General features: G+C 42.1%; 1 protein-coding gene across 1 annotated transcript in view; it reads left to right on the forward strand.

Annotated features, from left to right (window-relative positions):
- Positions 1-921: 921 nt before the first annotated feature.
- Positions 922-26618, forward strand: part of INPP5F (inositol polyphosphate-5-phosphatase F) — a 94174-nt gene continuing 68477 nt past the window's right edge. The window contains exons 1-2 of the mRNA XM_030569846.1: positions 922-1102; positions 24211-24291. Of these exons, the coding sequence (XP_030425706.1) occupies positions 1006-1102; positions 24211-24291 (178 nt within the window). The 5' untranslated portion in view covers positions 922-1005. The remainder of the gene's footprint in view (positions 1103-24210; positions 24292-26618) is intronic.

Genomic DNA, 26618 nt, shown 5'->3' on the forward strand with positions numbered 1-26618 from the left:
GCTTCTTTTCAGCCAGCCCCAACCCAGAACCTTTTCTCTAGGTTTTTCTCAGAGTCACACTTTGCTTACAGGCTTCTGCTTGGATTTTTTTTTTCAGGCTGTTTCTCTCTCTCTGTCTCTGGTTCTCTGTTCTGCTTTCCATGTACTCTTTTTCTTTCTCTTACCGTAAAAATTACAATACACAGAGGAAAAACTAACAAGCAGAAACCTTCCACCCACATAGCTCAAAACTCCTGGGCAGGTTTACGTAACCCTTTTGTCTTATGTGGGGGGTTGTGATGAATTTCTCCTTACGGTTACGTTTGGGCTGGCTTGTGTCTCCCTGTTTCCACCTCTAGCTTGAGGTCACTGGTTCTGTGTTTGGTCAGCGGCTGCTGTCCAGATGCGCTTTCCATCGCGCTCCCATCATCTGCCGCCGCTGGGCGATGCTTCCGCGCGGGGATGTTTAGCAGCCTCGGTTGCAGCGAGCCGCGTTTCGTGCGTACAGTCGTGCTGCTGCAGGTGTCCCTCAGCACCCAGCCTAGCAGGGGCTCGGAGCTGCTGCCCGCTGAGCTGCGGGAGGGAGGGTCATACTATGCTGCAGGGAAGGGGCTGGTGGTGGCTGAGGAGGTGGCCCCACCAGCAGCCGGGCTCTTTGCCCCCACAGTTGAGGGGGCGCGACCCGACCGTGGCTGGCGGAAGGGTGCTGGCCACCCGTACTTGAGCGGCGATACAGGACTACGGGGACTTCCCCCGGCGCTGGGTGAGACCGCGCGGCCCCTTTAAGAGGCCGGTGAGCGGCTGACGGGTCGGATCACGTGGCCCGCGGCTGGAGCCGGAACCCGGCTGGGCTGGGAAGCGTCAGAGAGCTGCGAGGCTGTGGAGCGCGGACCAGTGAGGCAGGGGTTGCGCGCGCGCGCGCTCTCCCTCTCGCTCCCGCGCGCCGCCGGGCTGTGGAGCCCCAGCCCGCGATCCCCTGCCCGGGGCCGCGTTCCTTGCTGCGCTCCCGCCGGCGGGCTCCGGAGGATGGAGCTGTTCCAAGCCAAGGATCACTACATCCTGCAGCGCGGGGAGCGGGCGCTCTGGTGCAGCCGGAGGGACGGTACCCTGCAGCTGCGACCCGGTGAGTCAGGCGCGGGCGCTCGGCGGCTTGGAGGGGAGAGTCTCCCGCACGCGGGGGCAGGCGGGCTGGGCGGGGAACAGGTGGGGTGCGCTCAACCGCCGGGGGCCCGGGCGGTGGGAGGACATGGCCGACAGACCCGCTCGGGCGAGGGCGCGGGCCGGGGTGGGCAGGGTGAGGAATGAGAAGGGGGATGGCGGATCCCGCTGGGGTGACGAGGGGGGTGGCGGATCCGCAGGGGAGGGGAGGAGAAGGCTGGGTGGGGTGGCAAGTGGCGGGAGGGATGCCGGACCTCCTGGCGGCGAGACGAGCGGGGGTGGCGGACCCGTAGGGAGTGGTGAACAGGGGGTGATGAGTAGGGGGGCGGACCTGCTGGGGGGGGGCAGCGTGGTGAGTGGGGCTAGTGATGAGGATGGTGGATCGAGCTGCTGGGGGGGCAGCGTGGTGAGTGGGGCTAGTGATGAGGATGGTGGATCGAGCTGCTGAGGGAGAAGGGTGGTGAGTAGGGGAGGGGGTGACCTGGTGGAGGATGGTGGAGCCGCTGAGGGGCGGGGGTGGAGTGTGGACCCACGTGGGGGGGCAGGCTGGAGAGTGGAGGGGTGATGGAGAGCAGGGGGGATGGTGGACACACTGATGGGGGTGGCGGTGGTGGTGAGGGGGATGGTGGACCCACTGGGGAGGCAGGTAGGGTTGGGCGGAGTGACAGGAGGAAAGGCAGCCCTGTGTGGGGGAGCAGGTTGATGAGTGGGGGGATGATGAGGATGGGAGGGGTAGGGTAGCGAGTGGGCTGATGAGGAGGTTGGCAGATGTGCTGCAGGGGCAGATGGGATGATGAATGGGGGTTATGGGGAGCTGCTTGAGGATGGCAGGTCCACTTGGGCACATGCAGGGTGGTGGTGATGAGTACAAAGCGGGTAGCTGACCTGCTGGGGTAGGCTGGTGAGTGTGGAGGTGATGAGGAGGATAACAGACCCACTAAGGGCAGATAGGTGGGCTGGAGTGGGTGGAGAGGTGACAGAGGATGGCAGGAGACCCATTCAGGTAGACTGCTAGTACTTTTGAGTGCTGGAGGGCTTACAGGGTGGGGATGAGAATCTTGAAAGTCTGGAGGCACTAATAAACACAGAAGTGGTGCTAGTCCGTTGGGGGCCCTAAGCAGGAATATCCTTCCCCCCACCCCCCGAACACAGGATGAAAAGTGAATAGGGGGTCCCGTTGACCTGTTCGAGGCCCTAAGAAATTGCTTAGTCTGTTTACGCTTAGTAATGAAACATGAGTTTTCATTCCGTCTTTCCTCTGCAGCCTGAAGCAATGGGGTTGTGATGGTTTGCTACCTCTGCTTAGCAAAATATAACCCCATATTTACAGTCACCTTTCCTCATTATGCTGCTGCAGCCAGCAGTCTGACTTCAAGCACCATGAGGGGAGCTGGATATACAGCCCTGTTCCTGGGGGTCTGGGATATGTGTGGTTGTGGGTACAGGGCATATAGTCCTCTGCTAATTACCCAGTGAAGTGGGGGCTTTGTCATCTGGTCATTAGAAGGTGGGACTTATGCTGAAATGTCTGTGTGGTCATTGACAGTCTCTACAACCTATTTTTTATTCTTGTACTGATAAAGGATTGTACATCAAGGATATATCTCATTCCATTGGTGAATTTCTTAATCCTTCCTGCTGCTGACAGGAATTGGCTTCAGTCAGGTTTTGCTGTTGATAAATTATTAGAGTAGCAGCTTCAACAATGGTTTTAGAGAACTAGTCAGTCACAAAATATAGAACATGACAGAACACTTGTCCCAGTGTCTATAATCTAGTATAGACAGGGTAAAACATCATGCATCAGTTCAGACATATGATGGTGTTGAGGTGTCACTAACAGTCTAAATCAGTTTAAAAGCTGTCTTTGTTTTCCTGTGAATTTTTCCCCCTGTAAAAATAAACTGAAAGTGTGACTGCCTGCTGTTAATAGATTGTGTTCTCTCTTTAAATTGTATGTGTGCCATTGAAATAGATTGGTGTATGATTCCTGTCACTCTTGGACCATCATGAAAATGAGGAAGGCCATCTTGTGTGACTGAAACAGTGTGCAAAATAAGCAGTTCTTTGCTATTGATCTTAATACAGGCTGGTTATCTGGCACATTATCTGTTACATAGGGCAAACAATTCCCTCTCCTTTCTCCTGATTTTCTTTTTATGAGCAATTAGGCAGGTTTGTATTTTTGTGCATGTTGTTCTCATCAGACTCACTTCTGTGATGACTGAGTCTATTCTGAAGCAAGTACCAACTTTTTTGTGTCACTTAATCATATTCAAAGATACAGTCCAAAAAAGTAAAGAGACATAGGGTTATAAACAAGGATTCAGATTCAGATAGTGAGAAAAGAAAAATTAAAAAAAAATGCAACACCCCTTTCCCCCAGCAATAGGGTAATCATTTTGGATATTACTAAATACAGTACTATTCTAAGAAGTAACCTTCTACTCTTGAGTAATAGACATAGGCTTAAAATTAAGGAAATATTTGACCCCTAACTAGTTTGTAGTATGGTATAAATACTTTTGGGTACTTCAAAATAGCTGGGATATTCCACTGAAGAGTCTGGCAGCTGCGCATAGACTCTAGCTACTTCTCAGTCTTCCTACCTATACCTGTCTAAAATGTGAGTCCAAGGAAAACTGAGGAAAAATGTTATAAGCATGTCTATAATCAAATCTGTTACCATCTCTTGAGTACCCTAGTCTGTAAAGATGTAAAAATGTCTAGAGTATTTCTAGCAACAAAATACGTAATCTTAAATACTGTCAATCTTTATGTATCAAAATAATTATTCTCTCATATTCTCATTTAAATAAAATCCACCCTAAACAACTTTAATATTTGGCCAGGCTTATGTGTGTATGCATTAAAGCAGGGGTCGGCAACCTTTCAGAAGTGGTGTGCCGAGTCTTCATTTATTCACTCTGATTTAAGCATTTGTGTGCCAATAATACATTTTAACATTTTTAGAAGATCTTACTATAAGTCAATAATATATAACTAAACTACTGTTGTGTGTAAAGTAAATAAGCTTTTCAAAATGTTTAAGAAGCTTCATTTAAAATTTAAATTAAAATGCAGAGCCCCCCAGACTGGTGGCCAGAACCCGGGCAGTGTGAGTGCCACTGAAAATCAGCTTGCATGCTGCCTTTGGCACGCGTGCAATAAGTTGCCTACCCCTTCATTAAAGTGTGTCCCTCTTGCAATTTTAATTTACATACTTCAGCTCACTTGAGATGGGTTCTAATATTGTTCTAGCATCATTTATTTATGACAGGAGCTTTATTTATAGTTTAGAGTCTGACCACTTTAATTTACAAACCACACTATAACTAGCTTATAACTACCATTTATAAAATGTCTGCTGACAAAAGCTGGTCTGCAGGATAGTTTATTAATTGAATAAATGTTCATAAATCTAATTTTAAATTGATATAGTTATAATTTTCTACAGATGGGTAGAAAGCTATTACTCTGCACGTGGGTAGTAAAATAACAAATTTGCACACACTAGTCTTTGAGACTGACATTCTTGGGGCCTAAAGGCTTTTAATCATCTGTATGCTGTCCGTTGCAGGGATTATTGTGGTCTTGTGGAAGCCATTTACTTCAGGGAGGCCTTGTGAGGGTGCAACAATCTGTTTGCACGCGGACAGTTGCAGGATTGTATTCTTACTGACTGAAAATTTAAAGGAATGCTGTAAATCTGAACTCTGCTCAGTTTAAAATAATGAGTAAGTGAAAAGTAATTTGATGCTACATCTGCCCCTTTGCCTTCTTGCCAATTTTTGTTGTGGTTACAGCTGCATTCCTTATTTTTAAATGGTTTTTTCTTTCCTGTCTCTTGCTGTGTAAAAGACCTTTGCAAACAAGAGAAAATGATAGTAGTGGAACTGATCATACACACAGTAGTTTGAAATGTGTAAAGTAAATCTGAAAAAAAGAAGTTTATTTCTGTAACAGGCTATTTCTTTTAGTAATACTTTTAAAAAAAAGGTCAAACAAGTTCAGTGTTTTTTTTAAAAAGTTGATAGTGTTCTTTGTTCCATGGCCATTATAATGGTCTGTATTCCCCAATGACGTGAATGATCAGATTATATGTCAGTGTTTTATCAGTTAGTAAACAGTAGATCTATAATCTATGTGCATTGAAATGTTTCATAATTGTATAAGTTGTCAAAATGTTACAGGTAGAATTATGTATTGCTCCGATTTTTTTTTAGATGCTTCAGTTTCATTCTGTTTAAACAATACATGCGTATGGTTTGTACTGAATCTCAGGTGGATGGTAAGCCATGCAAAATATTAATGTGTATGTATCTGAGGCCTTCCATTTGAAGAGCTCAAATTAATTTGCCAACACTACTGAATGTAAGCCGCTTGACATCCCTAGGTAAGTATTCTCTCCATTTTATGGATGAAGGAAATTGAGACAGTGTCTCAGGTCAAAATCACGCAAGTCCTGTGGGAGGGCTTTTAGTAGAATCCACCTTGAATGGAATGGGGCTAAGCATGAAGTTATAGCTGGGGTAAGGAAGTTATTGCCTAAAGATCTTTTAATCAGGGAAAATGTTAAAGCTTTGTTCAGTTCAGGTAGCCAGTCACAGGACAGGAATGATCTTACACCTGTGTCTATTGTGGGCAATGGTTTGCCGGAGGAGGGTTGCTCCAAAGGTTTGTCTGCGCAAGAAAGCAAAGTGTCTATGAATGAAGTTTCGGAATGTCTGTCTAATGTCTCAGAAGTGAATCTGGAGTTAAATCAAGAGCAAAAAGATCTCATTGTGGAGGAAAATGTTTCTCAGGAGCAGATTAAAGTAGATGGTCAGGTGAAAACCCTAAGGGTATGGCTACATTTGGAATTTCAAAGCGCTGCCGCGGCAGCGCTTTGAAGTGTGAGTGTAGTCAGAGCGGCAGCGCTGGGAGAGGTCTCCCAGCGCTGCATGTAAACCACATCCCTTACGGGTGTAGCGTGCAGCGCTGGGAGCTGCGCTCCCAGCGCTGCTGCCCTGATTACACTGACGCTTTACAGCGCTGTATCTTGCAGCGCTCAGGGGTGTGTTTTTTCACACCCCAGTTGCAGCGCTGTAAAGTGTGAGTGTAGCCAAGGCCTAACTGAGGGAGGAAAGGGTAAATTTGTGATTGGTGATGGATTGGTGGCTAGTGCAGCTTGTAAAAGTGAACCTGAAATGGGTAACTGTGATTTGCTGGAAGTAGTTCAGTGTGGTGAAAAAAGCAGCAGCTTAGCTGTTGGGAGTGGCAATGTGCCTGGTAGGGAAAGTCTGAATGAGCCTAGGCAGCCTTGTGAGTTGATGGCTTTGTCTAGTCAGCAGTGTGGGAAAACAAGGATAGTGGAAGATGAGTGTCCCTGTCCCTTACCTGTTTCCTGTGTGGAGAAATGTGACAGAGAAGGGAATGTGCCTGTGTTTGTCAGGAGTATTGACTTGCCTATGGAGGAAGCTACCCCGATCTCCAAGCAGTTGTCTGTGAACAGCCCTGTGTGCTGGGACAAGGGAAGTGAGATCCCAAGCTGTGTGTCTGGTAAAGGAGAATGTGTCTCCAGCTCTTCTGTATCTGTGCCGCAGACAGAAGGTGCCTTTCAGCCTGTAATGGCTGAGGATAATTCAGTTGTCTCTGAGTTGGCTGTAAATACAGCTAAAGCCCAGGAAGGGAATGGTCCTAAGTTTGTGTCTGCTGGGGAGAATGGCACTGTAACTAGGTTGCATCCAGTTAGTGTCGCAGCAAAATCCTAGAGACCAGACAATTCTGGTGCTTGTAATTTGCCAGTTGCTAATGTGTGGTTGGAAAAGGGTGTAGCAGCTCTGTCTAATCAGGGTGATACCCTAGCCAGGGCACAAGGAGAGCAAAAATATGATTTAATTGTGTTACCTACTGACAGTTTGACAGAAGATTCCTGAACCTGTTCATGGCCAAGGGAAGGAGAAGGCTTCTAGCCTGTTAGCTAGAAAGTCTATAGGTTTGCCTGGAAGGGGATTGTGTAGGAATCTGCCTGATGAACCAGAGGTAATTCTGGATGTAAGTGAGACCCAGAAACAGTCTGTGGGGGCTCAGAGAAGTGTTCCTTTAGAGCAAACCCTAGTGAAGAGGGTAAGGGCAGAATGTCTGAGAGAAATGAATTGCTGCTTAGAGAAGCTCATAGGGAAAGGAATCCTCATGGTAACCTTCGGAAACAGTTTACTGCAACTGAAGGGTGTGAAAGTGATTTAATCAAGGAAGTTTCAGTTCCTAACAACCAGAAATTTTCTGTGGTAAATGGATCCACTGACTTTCCCTTTGAAAGATCCAGTGTGGATAGCTTTAAAAAGGTCTCAAATGAAGTAAAAGTTGTTAAGGAATTTAAAGAGCCCTATGACCAAGTGCCTGGGTTTGGCCAGCTTATTGGGAGGACAATGGTGTTGAAACTTTTCACAGGGGAAAAGACATTCCAGACCTGATGTACACAAGGAAAGGGGAAACTGAGGCACACTACCATATGGCTTTCATGGCTAAATGCCAGAATTCCTGGACTATGAACAACATTAATATCTACATTGGTTTAATGTTAATTTGGTTCCAAACATTTGCCAGAGCTTGTAAAGATAAAATAGCTAGTTTCTTTAGCTCTTGGCAAGATCATATGAGACATACAGGAATCCTGCTGCAAGAGCAGATCCGATCCACTGTTGTTCAAACTGACTTTTACCTTAAGTTTGTAGAGAGATTCAATCATGTTATTAAACATGACTTTGATAAACCATTTCTGTTATACACTAATATGGCTTCTGGCCCAACACTAGCTGTAGTAAAACAGACCCAGGGATGGGGAGCTCTTGGGATGCAGTCAGTGATGTCTGTGTCATCCCTTCCTGCATCAATTTTGCGCTGGGGGTGTGACGTTATTGATATAAACTGGGACCATATAGAACATGGGTTGCAACCAAGGTCCTGTAGCGGCACCAAATCCTAGGTAAAGGGGGTCATATAAGGTATCTAAGACCAGGTTACGGATTACTGGTTATGATTATGCTGTCTGTATGTCTGTAGCATTTTGGTAGTTGAAGTTATGAATATTGGCTGTATGCTGTCTGTATTGCAAACTTATGTTGTGTTACTGGGAAAGATCCCAGACAAGTTGGTGTCAGCTCTGTTTAGCCTGCTTGATGGCCCATTAAGGACCATCACCTACACAATTGTCCCATCGAGAGAAGGCAGTTACGCCCTGTGACTCAACAGGGTGTGCAGAAACTGGCCCATGTGACTGCAAACTCCATTTTGCTGTAACTTTCCACAGCAGGAACAAAGGAGTGTTCTTACACTTGGAAAAGCCTATATAAGGCGGAGGCCTCCTCTCCATTTGGTCTTCAATCCTGCTTCTTACCTCTGGAGGGATTTTGCTACAAGCTGAAGCTCTACACAAGGGACTGAGGACCCATCCCAGTGGGGGATGTTCTCCAGAGACTTGATTTGCACCTGCAGTTTACTCCATCACTGCTACAAGCCTGAACTAAGAACTTTGCCATTACTGTATGTAATTGATTCCATTTAACCAATTCTAGCTCTCATCTCTATCTTTTTCCCTTTATGAATAAACCTTTAGATTTTAGATTCTAAAGGATTGGCAACAGTGTGATTTGTGGGTAAGATCTGATGTGTATATTGACCTGGGTCTGGGGCTTGGTCCTTTGGGATCGAGAGAACCTTTTTCTTTTACTGGGGTGTTGGTTTTCATAACCATTCATCCCAGGACGGGTGGCACTGGTGATAATACTGGGAGACTGGTGTGTCTAAGGAAATTGCTTGTGTGACTTGTGGTTAGCCAGTGGGGTAAAACCGAAGTCCTTTTTGTCTGGCTGGTTTGGTTTGCCTTAAGAGGTGGAAAAACCCCAGCCTTGGGCTGTGACTGCCCTGTTTGAGCAATTGGTCCTGAATTGGCACTCTCAGTTGGGTCCTGCCAGAACCACAACGTCACACTGTGTTATATCGAACTTGCTTTGATTCACCAGAGTGCGCAGCCCTTCCTCCCCTGCAGCACTGCTTTACTGTTTTATATCCAAATTTGTGTTTATATTGGTCGCGTTATATCGAGGTATTTAAAGGAACACAGCCATACGTTAGAAACTCTTTACCTACCATTGTTGAAAGTTATACTTGGGATTACTGTAAGTGAAAGACTGGGTCCCAGGCATGGCCGGCTATATGTCTCTTACTCTGTGCATTTGACAGCCCTCTTGAGTATGTTCATTTTTTTTTTTTAACTGCATTCAGTTTCTGTTGCGTGTTTGTTTTTGCACACAGCAACAGGGAGAGAAACATGAAAGCCCCAAAGCAGCAGACACACTCAGGTCAAGTGTAGTACTTAATATCAAAATGAATTGATTTTAAACGGTGAATTATGTAACTTGGTATGTAGACTTGGTAAAGGAAATCTATTACAATTTTAAAAATTAAAATTGGCTCCTTTAAATTTTTTTTTTAAGGATGTCTAAAAATGTATATCCATTAGCAGGAAACAATTTGTTACTGGTCCTGGACCAGTATATTTGTGGAGATGAGAGATGGAGCTTCAAAACAGCTGTACTATGTGTGAAAATGTTCCTAAAACTGTCAGGGCATGAGGTATTAAGAGTAAATGTCTTTTTGATATTTCTTCAGGATTGAATATATAGCAAGTGTTGGACCGATAGAACATTTAAATTCCTGACTAATCTCTTTGATGGTGAGGAAAACAACTTAACAGTATCCCAGTTGTTTGACTTCACAAGAAGGCTGACATTATGCCCTAATTTGAGGGATATCTGATTGTGTTTACACAGGCTTTCTCTAATCATAGCTGTTTCCTTGTTTGTGGACTTAAAGTGTTATTGAATCTGTATATAGAATCTTTAGATTACTCTGGCGCTATATGCTAGATTCTTAAATGTCCATGGTATGTCTGCAGCATGAAAATCTGACTGAGTGATCAAAACATACTTTGTTTTAATATGTTGTAAATATGTTTTGACTTGTTTTAGAATAAATTGTTAGCAGTTCTTGTTTACATCTTACCTAGGATTTCCCGGCATGTATCGCCATACAGATTACAAATATGAATTTATTGACTCTTACTACAATGATATATCTTAGTAGAAACTGAGGAACTCCTTGGTACTAACTGATCAGTTAAAAACGTGAGATGACAACAGAATATTAACCAGGTGGTCTTCTTCAAGGGGAGGAGAGAAAGCAATAAAAAGCTCTTTCAGCTAAGAGGAATTGTGTGACCAAAAATTTTGAAGGGCAAAACACACACGCCACCTGCAATCATAATGTTTTGGACTGTGATCTCTCAAACTGAACAAGATTGATTGTATTTACTTCTTGGATCAGACACTTGTAAGGGGAGAAGTGGGTGTCCAAAAAGGATTTTCGCTTTAGGTGATATTTTTCCTGCTGTTAGTACTGAGCCAGTATTTTCAGGATAAATATAAAATGTCTTACATTTCACTCAGAAAACATTCAGTCTAACACAGCTTCTAACTGGTGTCACCAAAGATCCCATGCCTTTTTTCAAGAGCAGAGGTGTTTTTAGCACTATCCTGTAATTGAATCTATAGGAGCAAATGTGAATTAACAAAAAAGGGCACTTTCCTAGGAAACAAACTAACGTATATACTTATTCGTAAGCCAGATTTTTTTTAGTAAAAAAGAGAGGAACTGGAGATGGGGGTCGGCTTATGAATGGATATAGAGAGGGAGAGGTGGGACACAGCCCCTCCCCCCAACAGAAGGAGCAAGGAGAGGCAGCAGAGACAGAAGGGAAGAGGTGGGGCCAGAGTCTCTCCACTTCTGGCCATGCTGTTCTCTCCCCAGCCTCCAAAGCAGCTGCAGCCCCAGGGCTGGCAGGCTGCAGTCCCAGGGCTGGCAGGCTGCAGCCCTGCGGCTCTGCTCCACCCCTTGGAGCAGGCTGTGGCCACTCGGCCCAGCCCGCTGGAGCACGCTGCGGCTGCGCCGCCCGGTCTGGCCCACCGGAGCAGCTCCAGCCAGGTCAGAGACATCCTCCCCTGGCTCTCCCCAGATAAGGTGGGAAAGGATGGGATGGGTGTGGGGATGGTGTGTGGGTCTTGGGCTAGGGGTGGGGTCATGTGGAGGGTGGTCACAGGGGTTACTTCCCTGACTCCCAGCTTCTCCCCTCCACCCCCGCAAATTTCCCCACCAGTTGCTGTCCTGGCCCATCAGGGTAAGCAGCTGGCGTGCCGGGACAGTTTTTGTTTACTTAGGTTTACCACTGTGCCTATGGACACTCGAGGTAAAAAAACCCATCTCAGATCACCAGCGGCTTATCCTGATGGCCTGGGAACCAAAGTTTGCTGACTCCTGAATTATAGGGTCGGCTTATGAACATGATATAAAAAAATGTTCCTTTTTTTACTAATCCATCGGGGGGGATCAGGGGTCGGCTTATAAACTAACCGGCTTATGATCGAGTATATATTATAGTACTTGTGCTGCAGAAATGCTCCTGTTTCTGTTGAGGAGATGGATGCATATCAGCAGTTGAAGTAATTCCTTGCAAGTAAAACCTTGCAGTACAGAACGACTGGTAACCGTCTCTGCTATCATGCAAAAGCAAATGAATGCTGCTGTGTAGCGCTGGAGTATCGCCTCTGTCCGCGGCATCTAGTACACATACGGTGACTTTTTTTTTTTTTTTTTAAAAGAACAAAGCTGAATGGACTCCATGGTTGCCATGCTATTGCGTCTGCCAGGACAATCCAGGGAAAAAGGGCGCAAAATGATTGTCTGCCGTTGCTTTCCGGGAGGAAGGAATGACTGACGACATTTACCCAGAACCACCCGCAACAATGATTTTTGCCCCATCAGCCACTGGGCTCTCAACCCAGAATTCTAAGGGGTGAGGGAGACTGTGGGAACTATGGGATAGCTACCCACAGTGCAATGCTCCGGAAATCGACGCTAGCCTTGGACCATGGACGCACACCGCTGAATTAGTGTGCTTAGTGTGGCCACGTGCACTCGACTTTATACAATCTGTTTTATAAAACCGGTTTATGTAAAATCGGAATAATCCCGTAGTGTAGACGTACCCTTATTGTTTCTTCCTAATGGCCCATCAAAGCTGGTGGCCTGTTGTCTAGTGGATGTCTCCCAAATACACACAGTTGTTGTTGTCATATAGTCAATATTCCTAACTTTAGATAAAAAAATGATACATGCATACAAATTGGATAATCACATTCAGTAAATTATAACCTTTCTAATGATACCTTACAAGACCCATCTTGCATAAAATATATCTTAGTTAGGCCATATTCGTTTCATGGAAGTGAAATCTTGTAACCTTTCATCCTGAAAGGTGAAAGTTAGAAGTTTGAAAATAGAGGTTGGTAACAGACAGTTATGCAGACTTACCTTGTTGGCAACAATGATTATCAGCAAAACCCCAGAGGATTCAGTTGTTAATACAGTGCCCCCCTTCACTCCTTCCTCCAGCTGAATCCTCTGTCCACTACCACAGTGCAGGAAGTACTGTGTGCCAATGACACTGAGGGGTAGTCTACACTAATGCATTACATCGGTGCCACTTGCTTTGCGTCTGGTGAAGACACACTGTGCCAATGGGAGAGCACTTTATTGTTGGCATAAAATTGCTTACTTTCTCATTTTGTCTGTATGAAATTTTAGTTTGCACTAACTTTGTTAGTGCTTTTTATGTAGCCTATTGTAAAACTAGGCAAATATCTAGATGAGTTGATATACCTCCTGGAAGACCTCGGAGTACCCCCAGGGGTATATGAACCCCTGGTTGAGAACCACTGGTGTAGACAAGCCTGCCAGCTTGTGAAGAGATGGAACATAATGTGGGATACTGAGTCAGTGGCATAATCCTACACTGTGGAATTGACTCTGACAATGGGAATCTTGGTACGTTTGAATGTGAAAATTAATATTCTACTAGCACAGCCTCTGTTAGAAAGTCTTGAAACATATCTCCCAGGAGCATAAAAATGCTAGTGCCAAATGGATTAAAACTGCATTAAAATTGTAGAGCTAATGATGTATGCCAAACTTCACTGCTATCACTTAGTATCTCATACCCTCTTCATCTCTGGGGTGAAGGTATAATAGTCTCACTGTCTTTATAGTTCCTAGCGTACTTCTGATGCTATGTTTAGTGTTTTAATTCTTGCAGCATTGGACTTCTCTGCATTCACAGTATACTCTTCTAGAGTTTGACTTGGATATACAAAAAAGAATTTCCCAAATATGATGAAATTATTTCCTCAGAGCTAAAGAATAATGTGCTGTACATGCTTGGTTCAAGGTGTGACGCTTACATGTTAATCATGAACTTGAGATGAATGACTCATGCTTTATGCAAGTTTAAAGGAGAAGCTATCTTGCCACTGCATAGCAGGACAGTAGGGGAATTTTTAAACTAAGTTCACTTACTATATGTTTAAAGGCTATACTTGGTGACCAAGTTCCATGCACACTTTTGGTTCTGTTTTTTTAAAAAAAAATCTGTGAATTACATCTCATATCAACTTTTTGAAAGGCAAAATATTTCTAGCTTTTTAACAACTTGTTTTTGATGCATTATAAAGATGCTGTTATGTATAAAACCTACATCTTCGCATGCAGAGTGCAACTTTCAAACTTTTGCTCAAAATATTTGAAATGTATTCTTCAAGAATTCTTTTACAGTGACACATTAGTTCTGTCTTCCCATCCTTTCCTTTTTTTACTTCCCTTTCCTCAAAGGGATCATACCTATGTCTGAACTGCACTTTAGCTAGACCAGCTGGATAAGTTCTCCTTTTCCTGTATACATTTTCATCACTTTCCTCTTCCCCAAGAACACAGCACGTGCCAGACAGTGCTACCAGGAAATGTAAAAGCTTGAAAATGATAAAGATTTAATCATCTTCACCTTGCTGCTCCTATTATGTTACCGTGCAGACAGTATGCACAAGAACAGTGCTATAGATAGGATTATCCCTAGAGAATTCCGACATATAGAGGGAGCTGGAAAATGCAAGATACTCAGGACTTTCTGGCAAATTCAGGCACCCAGACTGAAAAATAAAAATGTACTTGAAACAAAAATTTGTTCATTGTTTAAAAAACTGCTCATTATCAGTGTGCAATCTGACATCTAATACAAATTAACATGTATCAAGTACAGGAATGATTTTTGAATATTCATTTTTCACAAACCTAGATTAATGAAAATAGCATGCTATATTAGTATATTTTGGCTATTGATTCCTGTAGTACCTGCTGTAATTAACGATGAAATTAAAAACTGGATGTGCTTGTGCTGGGTGGGTGAATGCATGGGAGAGGGAACAAAATGAAAAGTCAGAGCTCTGTTAATTTGGAAGTTCACTACTGTCTAGGTTGTCTGGACTGCTGTTGTGGCGAGTAGGGAGAAACAAAAATTGGTTCCTTCTGAGAGAGCCCCAAAGTCAGTGGTCAGACGAAGAACTGACTACAGGTCTGTCTCATCTTACGCTGGGGTTACGTTCCATAGTCAGCATGTAAAGCGAAAATCGTGTATCGTCAAAATTACATTGAGTGTAATGGCGGGCGGAATCGCCCGCACTACAGAAACAGTATTGTTATTTTTCTGTTTTTTTTCTTGTTTTTGCTGACTGCGTAAAGCTGAAATCGCGCATGTTAAATGCGCCTAAGATGCGACAGACCTGTATAGTGGTCTCCTAACTGATCTTAACTGCTACTACAGAGGTCAGATAACTGTGTCTCCCAGGTCATCCAGGGCTGCTGAATGTGCAGTTGTGCTTAAAAGAGCAAATACGATGTTAGGATATAGAAGTAAAGGGATAGAGAATAATAATAAAGGTATAATGCTTGTTTAGACTTGGCAAGCCAATCAATTGACTGCCTATTTGACCTTGGTCAGATATTTTCAGATATTGCAGCAAGAGTGTCTGGTGCCTGATTTAGGCCACAGCCTACCTTTTTGGTTGCATCATGGTGTCATCTGTTAGCACTCCTGCTTAAATGTTTTGATCACCCTCTTTTTACTATATGATATTGCCACCTATTGGGACAAAGGTGAACTAATTGAAAGTTGAGCATCTTGATTGGCTAGAATCTTCTGGAACAAACGTATGTATATCTTTATTTGTGTACTAGGCCATCAATGTATGTGACAGTTTACAAAGCATATTGATCAAGTTAAAAGACCTGATCTGTGCCCCAAAGAGTTTACAATCTAAACTGACTAGACAAACATACAGAAAGTAACTCAGGGAGTAGGGGTGGGCTAGGAAGGTTCAATCATTCTCCTTTATCAACACAAAGGGAAAAGATTCAAAGCCAATAAGCTGCTTCCAGAATTGGTCTGATGCTTACTTAGCATAAGTGGTATTATACAAAATATTTTTTCTTATATAGTTGCTGTTTATTTTATCTGTTTAATTTCATTTGTATTTTGTAACAGTTCAATCTTGAATAACATTCTCACTTTAATGCTAACCAAACAACGCACAAAAAAAAGTTGGTAGCAATAATTTTTTTTTAGAACTTCATTTCACTGTTTCACATTTTTCGGAGGGTATGGCTACACTTGAAACAGCTTTGAAGTGCGAGGTGTGGTCGCAGAGCCAGCGCTGGGAGAGAGCTCTCCCAGTGCTGCACGTACTCCACATCCTCTACAGATGTAGCTTGCAGCGCTGGGAGCCACGCTCCCAGCACTGCGGCACTGTTTACACTGAGGCTTTACAGCGCTGTATCTTGCAGCGCTCAGGGTGGTGTTTTTTTCACATTCCTGAGCCCGAAAGTTGCCTGAGTTAAAATAACTCAGTTAAGGAACTTTGTTTTTTGTAATCAGGCATAAGTGTCTATATAAGGATAAGTTTGTGGGAGACCATAAAGTCTTGCTATTTTTTTGCTACTGTTGTAATAAATTAATATTTTAAAATATTTCATAATATGACAGGTCAGTTGAACAATTATTTTTGGTCTGGTCAAATGCCAAACCCTATGTTTTTTCTTACATAATCACTTGCATCTCCGGTTACATCTCGAAGCAATAAAGAAGCCACTACAGAGACTGAAATATCTGTTCCATGGGCTAGGTGAGACCTGCAGTGGTCTGGAAGTGAACAGCTTTCTGCACCAAGCCTATATCGTCAGCTTCCTTCATTGTGGACTCAAACATCCAGTGTCCTAGATTGCGTATGGAAAATGCTGCTCTTAACTTTAAGATAACTATTACTTTATCCTGGGGGTCGGCAACCTCTGGCACACGGCTCGCCAGGGTAAGCACCCTGGCGTGCTGGGCCAGTTTGTTTATCTGCTGCGTCGGCAGGTTCGGCTGACCGTGGCTCCCACTGGCCACGGTTTGCCGTCCCAGGTCAGTGGGGGTGGCGGGAAGCCGCGGCCAGGCTCTCCCTCGCCCTGCGCCGCTTCCTGCCGTGTGCCAGAGGTTGCCAACCCCTGCTCTATCCTAAGGCTACTCTGGCTGCCCACTTTCATAGGATTTGGTTCAAAATGGTGTGTGAACTACCTCACACACACTGTTTTTCTGTAATTGCCTCTCTCTTCTTTCAAGGAGTGCGTCCTTGAAATGAAGCCATTGGTATGGATCTGCACCTTTGGAAGCTTGTAACATTTAAAGGGGGCTGGCATACTTTCGTAAGATGAAGATAGGGAACTGTACAGACCTAAGGGTTATCTTTTGTGTTGGGATGGCTTGGTAAGATGTATGTATGAAGGGAGTGTGGCCAGATACTTCTCTGGCAGTGGTGTGTGCTCAGTAAGAGCTCTGGAAATTAAGCTGGCATCCTTAAACAATTGTTGCTTAACTGGGCCTCCTGTGAATTTTCTACTGCTCAGACCTAGGACCTGCCACAAATGGTAATTATGATATACTCTCTGTAAGTTCAATTTGAGTTGTGTTGTACCTTGCCAACTTGGAGGGAACCTTTATTGCCACAATAGATTGCATTCCTTTGTTTCAGTGCAAGCTGCAAAGCTTCATTTCGTTACTGTGTACAAAGGATATAAGACTCCTGTAAGAAACTGTAACTGGTGTGGAAAAATGAACAGTGATGCATGATCAGGAAAAGGTTCATAATTGTTTCTGGAAAATTAGTTGTTTTGAGATTTGAATATGGGTTATAGTAACAAGGAAACTTAAAATCTTATTGGTGGATTTAATATGTTCCTGCTGCTGCAAATTAAAGAAATTCCTTTTCACTCTCGCCCATTATGAGTTTGTATGTAATAAGATTATTTTAAATATATGCTTTTCATCCAAAGGCTTCACATCTCAAATACTGAAGGAAAATTCCACAAGTAACCATCCTAGTTGGGTTATAAAAGAATTGTGCTTAGTTAGTACTGTCACTTGCCTAAATACGGACTGTGAGGACGTGTACCTTCTTGTGTTCTGTGCTTCTATAGAGAGCTTGCTCAGTCACACCCAAGAAAATGGAAATGATTGTATTTCTATTTTACCATGTTAGTTGGCTTGTTTCTCTTCTCTCCCTGCTTACCTCGAAATTAAAAAGGGCTGTAGTTAGCAATGAAATAAGCAGAAGTCAGTGTTCCTTCTCTAGGGACTCTTGTCTGCGCTCCTTAGTCAAGAGAAACTTCCACTGACTTACGTGCTTTTGGAAATAGCTTTTTCTTAATCTGAACTATTTGCATTGTGTTAATAGTTTGCTAGGTACATTACAGAATGAAGAAAGGGCCCCACTGGAAATAGTTTTAGTCTAAATAGTGTACAGATGAGGGAAGATTGGAGGCAACAAAGAAGCGAGCAAATAGTGGGATTAAATATGCATATTACTTCCACAACTTCTTTTTTACACTAGTAGAGTTTCTGCAGTTGTGGCTTTCATTAGCTAACCCACCTCACTCAGGATGAGGAGGGGCAGCTAGGTTTGTAGTCTTTGGAGGAAATGCCTTTTTCAATAGAAAGTCAAGAAGGAGAAGGAAAAAGTGTAGCTAACCAGGTCAAGGATACTTTTAAAAATATCTCTAGGACATAAGAACACTTAGTAGGTGATAACTGGCCCGTTTTAAGCTCAATGAAAAGTAATTTTTTTTAAACAAAATCTAGGACTAAAAATATTTGTCCCTTTAAAAATAATAATAATAATAATAATAATAATAAAAAAAACACATGATGGAAAGCTTTTAAAGCCAGTGTTTTGTCGGTAGTACCTGGAACCCAAGCATTGAATTATTGAGTGACTACTGCAAAGTCAAATTAACTAGAGACAAGTGACTGTGGCTGACTCACCTACTTTTGTTACCAAGCTAAGAAATGCAAAACTAAATAGTATAAAGAATGGAAAGTGAAGTTAAAAATAACTGGAAGGAATCCTAGTCTCTGCACTTATCACAACTTGAACATTTTTTATTTTAAACGTAAGCAATTTTTCTGTTGTAGTTTGATGCAAGTGACTGAAAAATACTACTGCATGATGGGAATTTCAGGTATTCCTATATTATTTTGGATACTTTCAAAAAAAATAAAAATAAAATATCAGTTATGCTTGTGAAGCATTCTCATTGTACATCCGCTTTAAAGTGGTCTTTAATTATATGATCACGTACTGTTTTTTTCTGGAACCCTAATTTTGGGTTGGTATATGTATTACTTTTCAAAGCTCTGTTACTTTTGAGCCTGCCCTTTTAAATAGTGATTCCTATTTTTATTACAGTACCCTCAAAATGTTTTCAACATTGGCACAATTTGAATTTGTATATACTCCATTTCCATCTTTTTAAAAAAACAAACTCTACTTTTGGCAGAGAGAGAGAGAGAGAGCTTGCAAATGAATCTTGTAGAAAGTAAAGAGCCCATGGAAGAGGTTAGTAGTTCACAACCTCAGTTGTATCTATTGCTTCTGATGATAAGTAAAGTGTTAGATTAGGTTAATAGCTAAAAAAACTTTTAATGGTGTCCAGACTGAAGCAAGCGGGGCAAAAGAGCAACATGTATATAGGTTACAAAACCTGCACTTAAGATCCAGTTTAAAAATGGCATATTACATTTGCTGCAGGCATTCATTTTATTCTTTCATAGGAAATAAAAAGGGCAATACGTCTAATTCATCCTGGTTCAGGATGTAGTTCTCTGTCATGCATAACATCTTTAAAGAAGGAGCTGAAATGGACTGAAACTGTGGGTTTTCAAGGGAAATAGCAGGTTCCAATGACCTTAATAGTGAATTAGATCTTGTTGTTTTATCTAAGCAAACTAACTTTTTGTGTCAAGTATCAGAGGGGTAGCCGTGTTAGTCTGGATCTGTAAAAGCAGCAAAGAATCCTGTGGCACCTTATAGACTAACAGACGTTTTGGAGCATGAGCTTTCGTGGGTGAATACCCACTTCTTCAGATGCATGCATAACTTTTTGTGAAACAGCTTATTGATGAAATTTTTGGAAAAAAAATTATCTACAGTAATTGCCATTTCTTTAATAACTGGAATGTTAATAGTAAATATGACATCAGCTGAGTTAAATTCTATTTCTCATTAGTATTTTCTATAAGTTACTGGTAATTTCTTCTTTACAGAGTTCTATTTTTATTATAGACTCCATAGAAATGTAGGACTGGCTTCAAGAAGTCCTAGTCCAGCCCAGTGTACTGTGGCAGGATTAAGTAAACTTGGACATAAACCTATCAGAGATGGTCTAAACTGGCTTTAAAAATCTCCAGTGATGGGGATTTCAGTCTTCCTTGGAAGCCTTTTCAGAGCTTAACTATCCTAGTAGTTAAATCTTTTCCCCCTAATATCTAACCTAAATCATCTTTGCTGCAGATTGAGTTTATTTCTTCTTGTCTTATCTTCAGTGGACATGGAGATCAATAGATCACAATCCTCTTTATAACAGTCCTTAACATCTTTGAATACTCTTTTCTTGTCTCCCTCCTCCCCCTCAGGCATTTTCTCTGAAGACTAAATATGCCTAGTTTTTTAACCTTTCCTCATAGGTCAGGTTTCCTGAACCTTTTATCATTTTTTTTGTTCTCCTCTGGACTTTCTCCAGTTTATCCCTATGTTTCCTAAAGTTTGGACCCAGAACTGGACACAATACTCCAGCTCAGGCTTCGCCAGCACTAAATCGAGTGGGACAGTTACCGCCTGTGTCTGTCTTTGAGCAATCCTTTTAAAACACCCCAGAATTTTAACCTTTTTAGCTGCTGCATCAATTGATTCAATTTGTGACCCACTATAAACCTCCCTCCCCGATCCTTTTCAGTAGCACTACTGCCTAGCCAGTTATTGCTCAGTTTGTAGTTGTGAATTTGATTTTTTTTTCCTTTCTAAGTGAAGTACTTTGCACTTGTCTTTATTGAATTTCATCTTGTTGAATTCTGACCATTTCTCCCATTTGTAAAGGGCATTTTGAATTCTGATTCTGTCCTCCAAATGCTTGCAATCCCTCCCAGCTTGCTGTTATCCGTAGATTTTATAAGCATACTCTCCTCTGTTATTCAAGTCATCAATTAAAATATTGAATAATACTGGACCCAGGACTGACCCCTGCAGATAACTCCTCCCAGTTTGACAGCAAACCATTGAAAACTACTCTTTGAGTATGATCCTTCAATCAGTTATAGTAATTTCATCTAGACCTCATTTTCCTAGTTTGCATATGAGACTGTCAAGTGGGACTGTGTCAAAAGCCTTATTCAAATAAGATATGTCACATCTACTGCTTTTCCCCCCATCCAGTAGGCCAGTGACTTACTCAAAGACAGAAATTAGGTTGTTTTGGCATGATCTGTTCTTGACAAATCTATGGTGACTATTCCTTATGACCCTATTATCCTCTAGGTACTTTGAAATTCATTATTTAATAATGTGTTTCAGTATCTTTCCAGGTATCGAAGTTAGGTTGACTGGTCTACAATTCCCAGGTCCTTTTTGTTCACCTCTTTAAAGAGAAGTACTATGTTTGCCCTTTTCCAATCTTCTGGAACCTCACCATCCCTCACGAGTTCTCAAAGATAATTACTAAGAGTTTCGCGATGGCTTTAGCTAGTTCTTCTTTGAGTGATGGTCCCTGTTGCATTCCACTGAGGCTTATGCACCCCATGTGCCTGGAACGTTTCAAAGTAGTAATGTCCGTCAGTCTGCTCATGCACCCTTTCTCTGCCTCAGGGTTTCGCCCAAGGTGATAGAGTGGGGCAGACCAACCATATCTTCGGTTCTTTCTCACTGATGCATAGTCCAAGTCATGGCTTTTGCCATCCTTTTGTCCTTGGTGACGCATTTTCTAAATTTTTCAGAAAAACTGTTTATTTTTGTGTATAGTCAGGATTCTTGCTGTTTTTGTAGTAGTTTTCTTGTTTTTAGAAGTTTTGCAGGTTTAAAGGCTGGGGACTCAGCTTCGGCAGTTTCCTGCCAAACAATCTGCAACCTTCTCTCCAGTACCCAAGTCTGGGTTCTTGATTATGTTGAAGAGGCCAGGATTCGAAGTCTGTGCTTGTTTTCCCAAGATGCTGTCTGTACTGTTTTTGGGGGAAACCCACACAATGTCCAGATGAAGTATCTGCCTCGCCTTCCCTGCTTGTAGACGGGAAGGAAGAGTCTTCCATCTTAAGAAGCACCTCATTGAGGTTGCCGTGGGGCCACAGTCGAATCCTGGCCAGGGAACTCTTTCCCCCTCTTTCCTCCCCCCACAACAGTCCAAGAATGTGCCTCCTACTGCAGAGCCTCAGTCCGGCTCCGCTATTACCAGTGCTATGGACCCTGCGCTGGGGCCTAGCCATGAGTCACGAAGCATGCACATAAGAATGGCAGTAAGTCGTCTTCCAGGTCCAAGAAAGACACTGAGTCATTCACGAGTTCCAGCCATGGAGCAATGCCATGTTCCAGGGTCCCTCCTGTATTGGCTCTGCTGGCATTCTGTGAATTATCCAGCGAGACAGATTGCCTTACCAGCCCTTGGCTATACCATTGAGTTTTTGGAGCTACTTCCTGCATTGTATATTTTCTATGCTTGCTCTCACGCACACACACACACACACCCCGATATAGGCCGGCTTGATATCAAATGCAGTTTACCTATTTTACTTGGTTACCTAATGTAATGGGAATAGCTAAAACCAGGTTGGACCTGATTTTGAATTGTGGAATATTGCCTTGCCTAGCCTAGCCTGTCAGACTTTCAAATTCCTTGTGCAAATTATTACTTCACAACTACCTGATGAGTTTGGTTCACTGTTTGCAGTACAGTATACAGTTTGTTAAATTTATGGTATTGGAAAACAAAATCCATTTGGCATTTTTAATGTTAACTTAAAATTGAGGAAAACTGAGTGGGAAAAGAATAATTTAAGTATCAGTTTGACATTAAGTTGTCAGTTTATGCAATGACCCAGCTGCTCCTAGTCTCTGTTCAAGCCCAAGTTAATGGTATCTATTTTGCAAATTAATTCCAGTTCAGCAGTTTCTCATTAGAGTCTGTTTTTGAAGCTTTTCTGTTGCAAAATTGCCACCTTTAAGTCTGTTACTGAGTGACCAGAGAGGTTGAAGTGTTCTCCTTTTAGTTTTTGAATGTTATGATTCCTGACGTCAGATATGTGTCCACGCAAAAGAATAAATGGACACACATCTGACTGTTTTAACTGGGAACACAAAAGACCAGGTCGTCTTGATGATTAAACTATAGACCTCTGAAGTGGGGAGGAAACAATATTGGAATAAAAAACTTAGTGTAGAAAACAGAAATGCCAAACCTTATTTCCCCCAAGTGTTCTGGATGAATGATTCTCTTTTCAGTGTGTCATGTTCCTTGGATGATTTAGTACATATAGTATTGTTGTGATCTGTTGTTATTATCGGATACATTTTGAAGCTGTAAGTGGAGACTTGAATAAAACTTCTAACACACATTGCTTTGTTCTACCATAATGAGGATTTGTGGAGTTTTTCCTTGTCTATAAAACCCTGGGAATAATTTCACTTCTATGAGGTAGAAATGGTTTCAAAGGATGTTTTCTAAACTTGAAGAAAGTGTTAGTAAGCATGCATCTTGAGCATCTCAGTCGAGGTACAAACTAACCTTCATACTTATTACTTTACTGTGCTGGCTTGTGACAAGGAGCTGGCTTGTGGAAGGAGCTGGCTCTGCATCATTCTAACGCTGATCATACAATTCAGGGTGATATGCCTACCCCCAAATGGTAATCTCATTATATTCTTTTTGTACCATGTCCCTATTGGATGAATTGGATTTTATTTCATAGTCTGTATCAAAGCATAGCTTGGATGTGTGTTCCAAGGGAGAGTGATAATTTTTGCTATTACATGATTGAGACTAAAGAGCACCAGTAACTGCCATGGCATTCCCCCTCTCTTGGACACTTGGATGAGGCTTGTTTCAAATGATAAATATGCTATAGTGAACAGACTAGTTTTTACACTAAGCTTGTCTCATTAACTTGAGATTTACTGGGAATCCATGAGCCTTGGATAGAAGTCACATAACTGAGTTTCACTCAGAACAGTAATTACTAGTGCTGATTAAACTGTCAAGGGTTAGTAACTTATGTCTTATATGACAGGTTTCAGAGTAGCAGCCGTGTTAGTCTGTATCCGCAAAAAGCACAAGAGTACTTGTGGCACCTTAGAGACTAACAAATTTATTTCAGCATGAGCTTTCGTGAGCTACCACTCACTTCTTCAGATGCACCTAAGCTCGTGCTGAAATAAATTTGTTAGATTCTAAGGTGTCACAAGTACTCTTGTTCTTTTTGCGGATACAGACTAACACGGCTGTTACTCTGAAACCTGTCATTATGCAAGGCACTGCATTTAGCTGTTTGGAGTGGGTGCATCTGAAGAAGTGAGCTGTAGCTCACGAAAGCTCATGCTGAAATAAATTTGTTAGTCTCTAAGGTGCCACAAGTACTCTTGTTCTTTTTACGTCTTATAGAATACTTTCAAATTATGATGATGAAAACAACTCTTTACACAGTGCATCAGAAATTCCTGAAAAGTAAAGTGTTTTGTTTTTAATGTCAGTGTCTATTGTTAACATTTCAGATTTTCTTATAAGCCTCAATTTTTCTTGCAGCCACGGATCTTCTTCTGGCCTGGAATCCTGTCTGCCTGGGTTTGGTGGAGGGAGTGATTGGGAAAGTTCAGCTTCATACAGGTATGATTTGTTTAAACATGTTTTATATTGTAATGTGATTGCATATTAAAGAAGCTTTGTGTAGTGTTCTGTGCACCAATCTGAAATGATCGATCCTCCGTATCACTGGTGGGTAGAAAAGAGGATCTGGACTATGCTGCTTTGTCCTCTGTTCCTGGTCTAGTTTCTCTCTGCGTGGGAAGAATAGTCCTGGTAGAGTTTTCTGTAAATTGTGATGAAGGTGGCAAATTATAGTCCAAGAATTGGGGCTGTATGGAAGCAGATTCTTGTCTAGGTTTCTAAGCTTACTGGCTGTTCTGTTGTCTAGTTTGCCGTATTCAGAATATGTCAACTAGAGTTGCCATCAGAAAGCTAAAAATGGCTTTCAGACCTAGTTTCTTGGTGTAGCTGAGTTGGCCTTGGCTACAGTGTGGTGTTTTTTTTTTTTGTTTGTTTGTTTTTTGTGGGACGGGAGTGGAGGGGGGAAGCGTCGGATTGTAGTTCCTCATCTGCAATCAGTTGGAGAAGTGCTTCTCCCAGAATGATTAATGTAATCACTTTATTCTGTCAAATATGTGTGTAAGAGTTTGATCATAAAAATACACTGGTCCACTGGCACCTATGGTACTCTAGGCATATCTGATAAATGCTGTTCTTCTGTGAGTGAAATGAATAGCATCAGAAAACTTTACGTAACAATTAGGAAATACATTAGATGAGGAAACCGTTCAGACATCTTAAAATCTAAGCCATATGGAAGGTTTGTATAGACAAGCCCTGAGAAAGTTTGTGGTAGTTAAGGCGTTACTGTTGGCTCACAAATGAGGCTGATGGAATGAAAATTAGGTGGGGGGAATGGGGAGGAATTCCCTTTTTCAGTATATTTTTTTCCGAGTGAATTCCAAAACTCCTTTCTTCTCCTGTTCCTCCTTCAAATGCTTGCTTTTGCAAGCCAATATAGGAGAATTTAGGCAAGCTGGCTCCCTCAGTGGAATGTCTCCCATGGACACAAACTGCCAGCTGTGTGGTGTAGTAATACAAAATTCAGATCAGCATTAATTAGGTTCCTGATAATTTCTTTTTTCCTGCTAGCTTTGTAGTAGTAATCCTTGTCATCTAGTTGTCCATCAAAACTTTTTCCCAGTGAAGCAGTGTGTCATACCCCCTTGAAATATGCTGTGAATTATTTTAATTTATCTCCACTGATGACCAGTTGACACAAGACTTGCAAATTCCTTTCACAGTAGGATAGTTTTCATAACTGTTTTTTCTTAGCAAAGCAGCAAATAATGGATAATTGCAACTTCTGGTTAAAGTTCCTTATGTCATTTCCTCCTTTTGGTGGAAACACAGAACATGACTTTCTTACAAATACCTGAACCATGAATGAAAACTAGTACCTCACCAACTCCATGGTGCTGTTTTACAACTACAACTTGCAAATTCTTAGCAGTCTGGACAATGTAATGCAGATTATAAACTTAAAATGCAAAAACATCACGAGTGTGTGTTCTGACTGCACTCTGTTCTCTGAATAGGAGAGTCTCTGTGCTGATAGAGGTCTGGATAAAAGTGCATTGTTAAAACTAGGAAAGCTTGCATGACCTCTCTTTACTTTATTTCTTGTTCTCATTGCTATTTTTAAATTTTCATGAGTGCTTAACACAGCATTTAAAAGAGTGATTTTTTTAGTAACATGGTCTATGTAGGTAAAGTTTCAAATAAGTTACAAGACACTAGGATAGATTAAATGGTAAAATGGATCAGACTCTTGCTGCCTGTCAAAATAAGAAATGGGATACGCTGCACTATTAGAGATGTTGAAATAGAGCACTGCCAGTGCTGTTATAGGGCAAGAGCACAGGAAATGCTGCTGCCTGCATTGTGGTAACGGATGCACAGCTATGGAGAGTGGGTAAAGAAATCTCTAATGCCTTCTTCAGATAAATATTCTTGACTTTTATTTTCCTTAAAATTAACTAAATCAATTTTCCTTTAAACTCGGAAAAACATTTGAGGTAGGGATCAAAATAGTTATTGCCTATTTGTTTGAATTATTTTGGATTGATGTTTGGTCTATTAAGGCACAAAATGCCATCTTCATGCTATCATTTCAGGCTGGCTTATTTTTATTGGTGCTTAATTTTTGCATTTATATGTATCCAAGGAAGTTAGATATATTATAAAATATTAGCTGACAATATGAGAGGGGGATGCCTTTGACAGTTGAATCGCTTAAACAACTCAAAGATCTTTGTCATGGAGTTTCTGGCCTCCCTTAAGGATCTTGCATTGTTGCTAAGCCATAGCAAATGGTGCTGTCTCTGGAACAAGTAAACAGAGGCCAG

This window comes from Gopherus evgoodei, chromosome 7 (genome assembly GCF_007399415.2).
Source record: "Gopherus evgoodei ecotype Sinaloan lineage chromosome 7, rGopEvg1_v1.p, whole genome shotgun sequence".
Classification (NCBI taxonomy): Eukaryota; Metazoa; Chordata; order Testudines; family Testudinidae; genus Gopherus; species Gopherus evgoodei.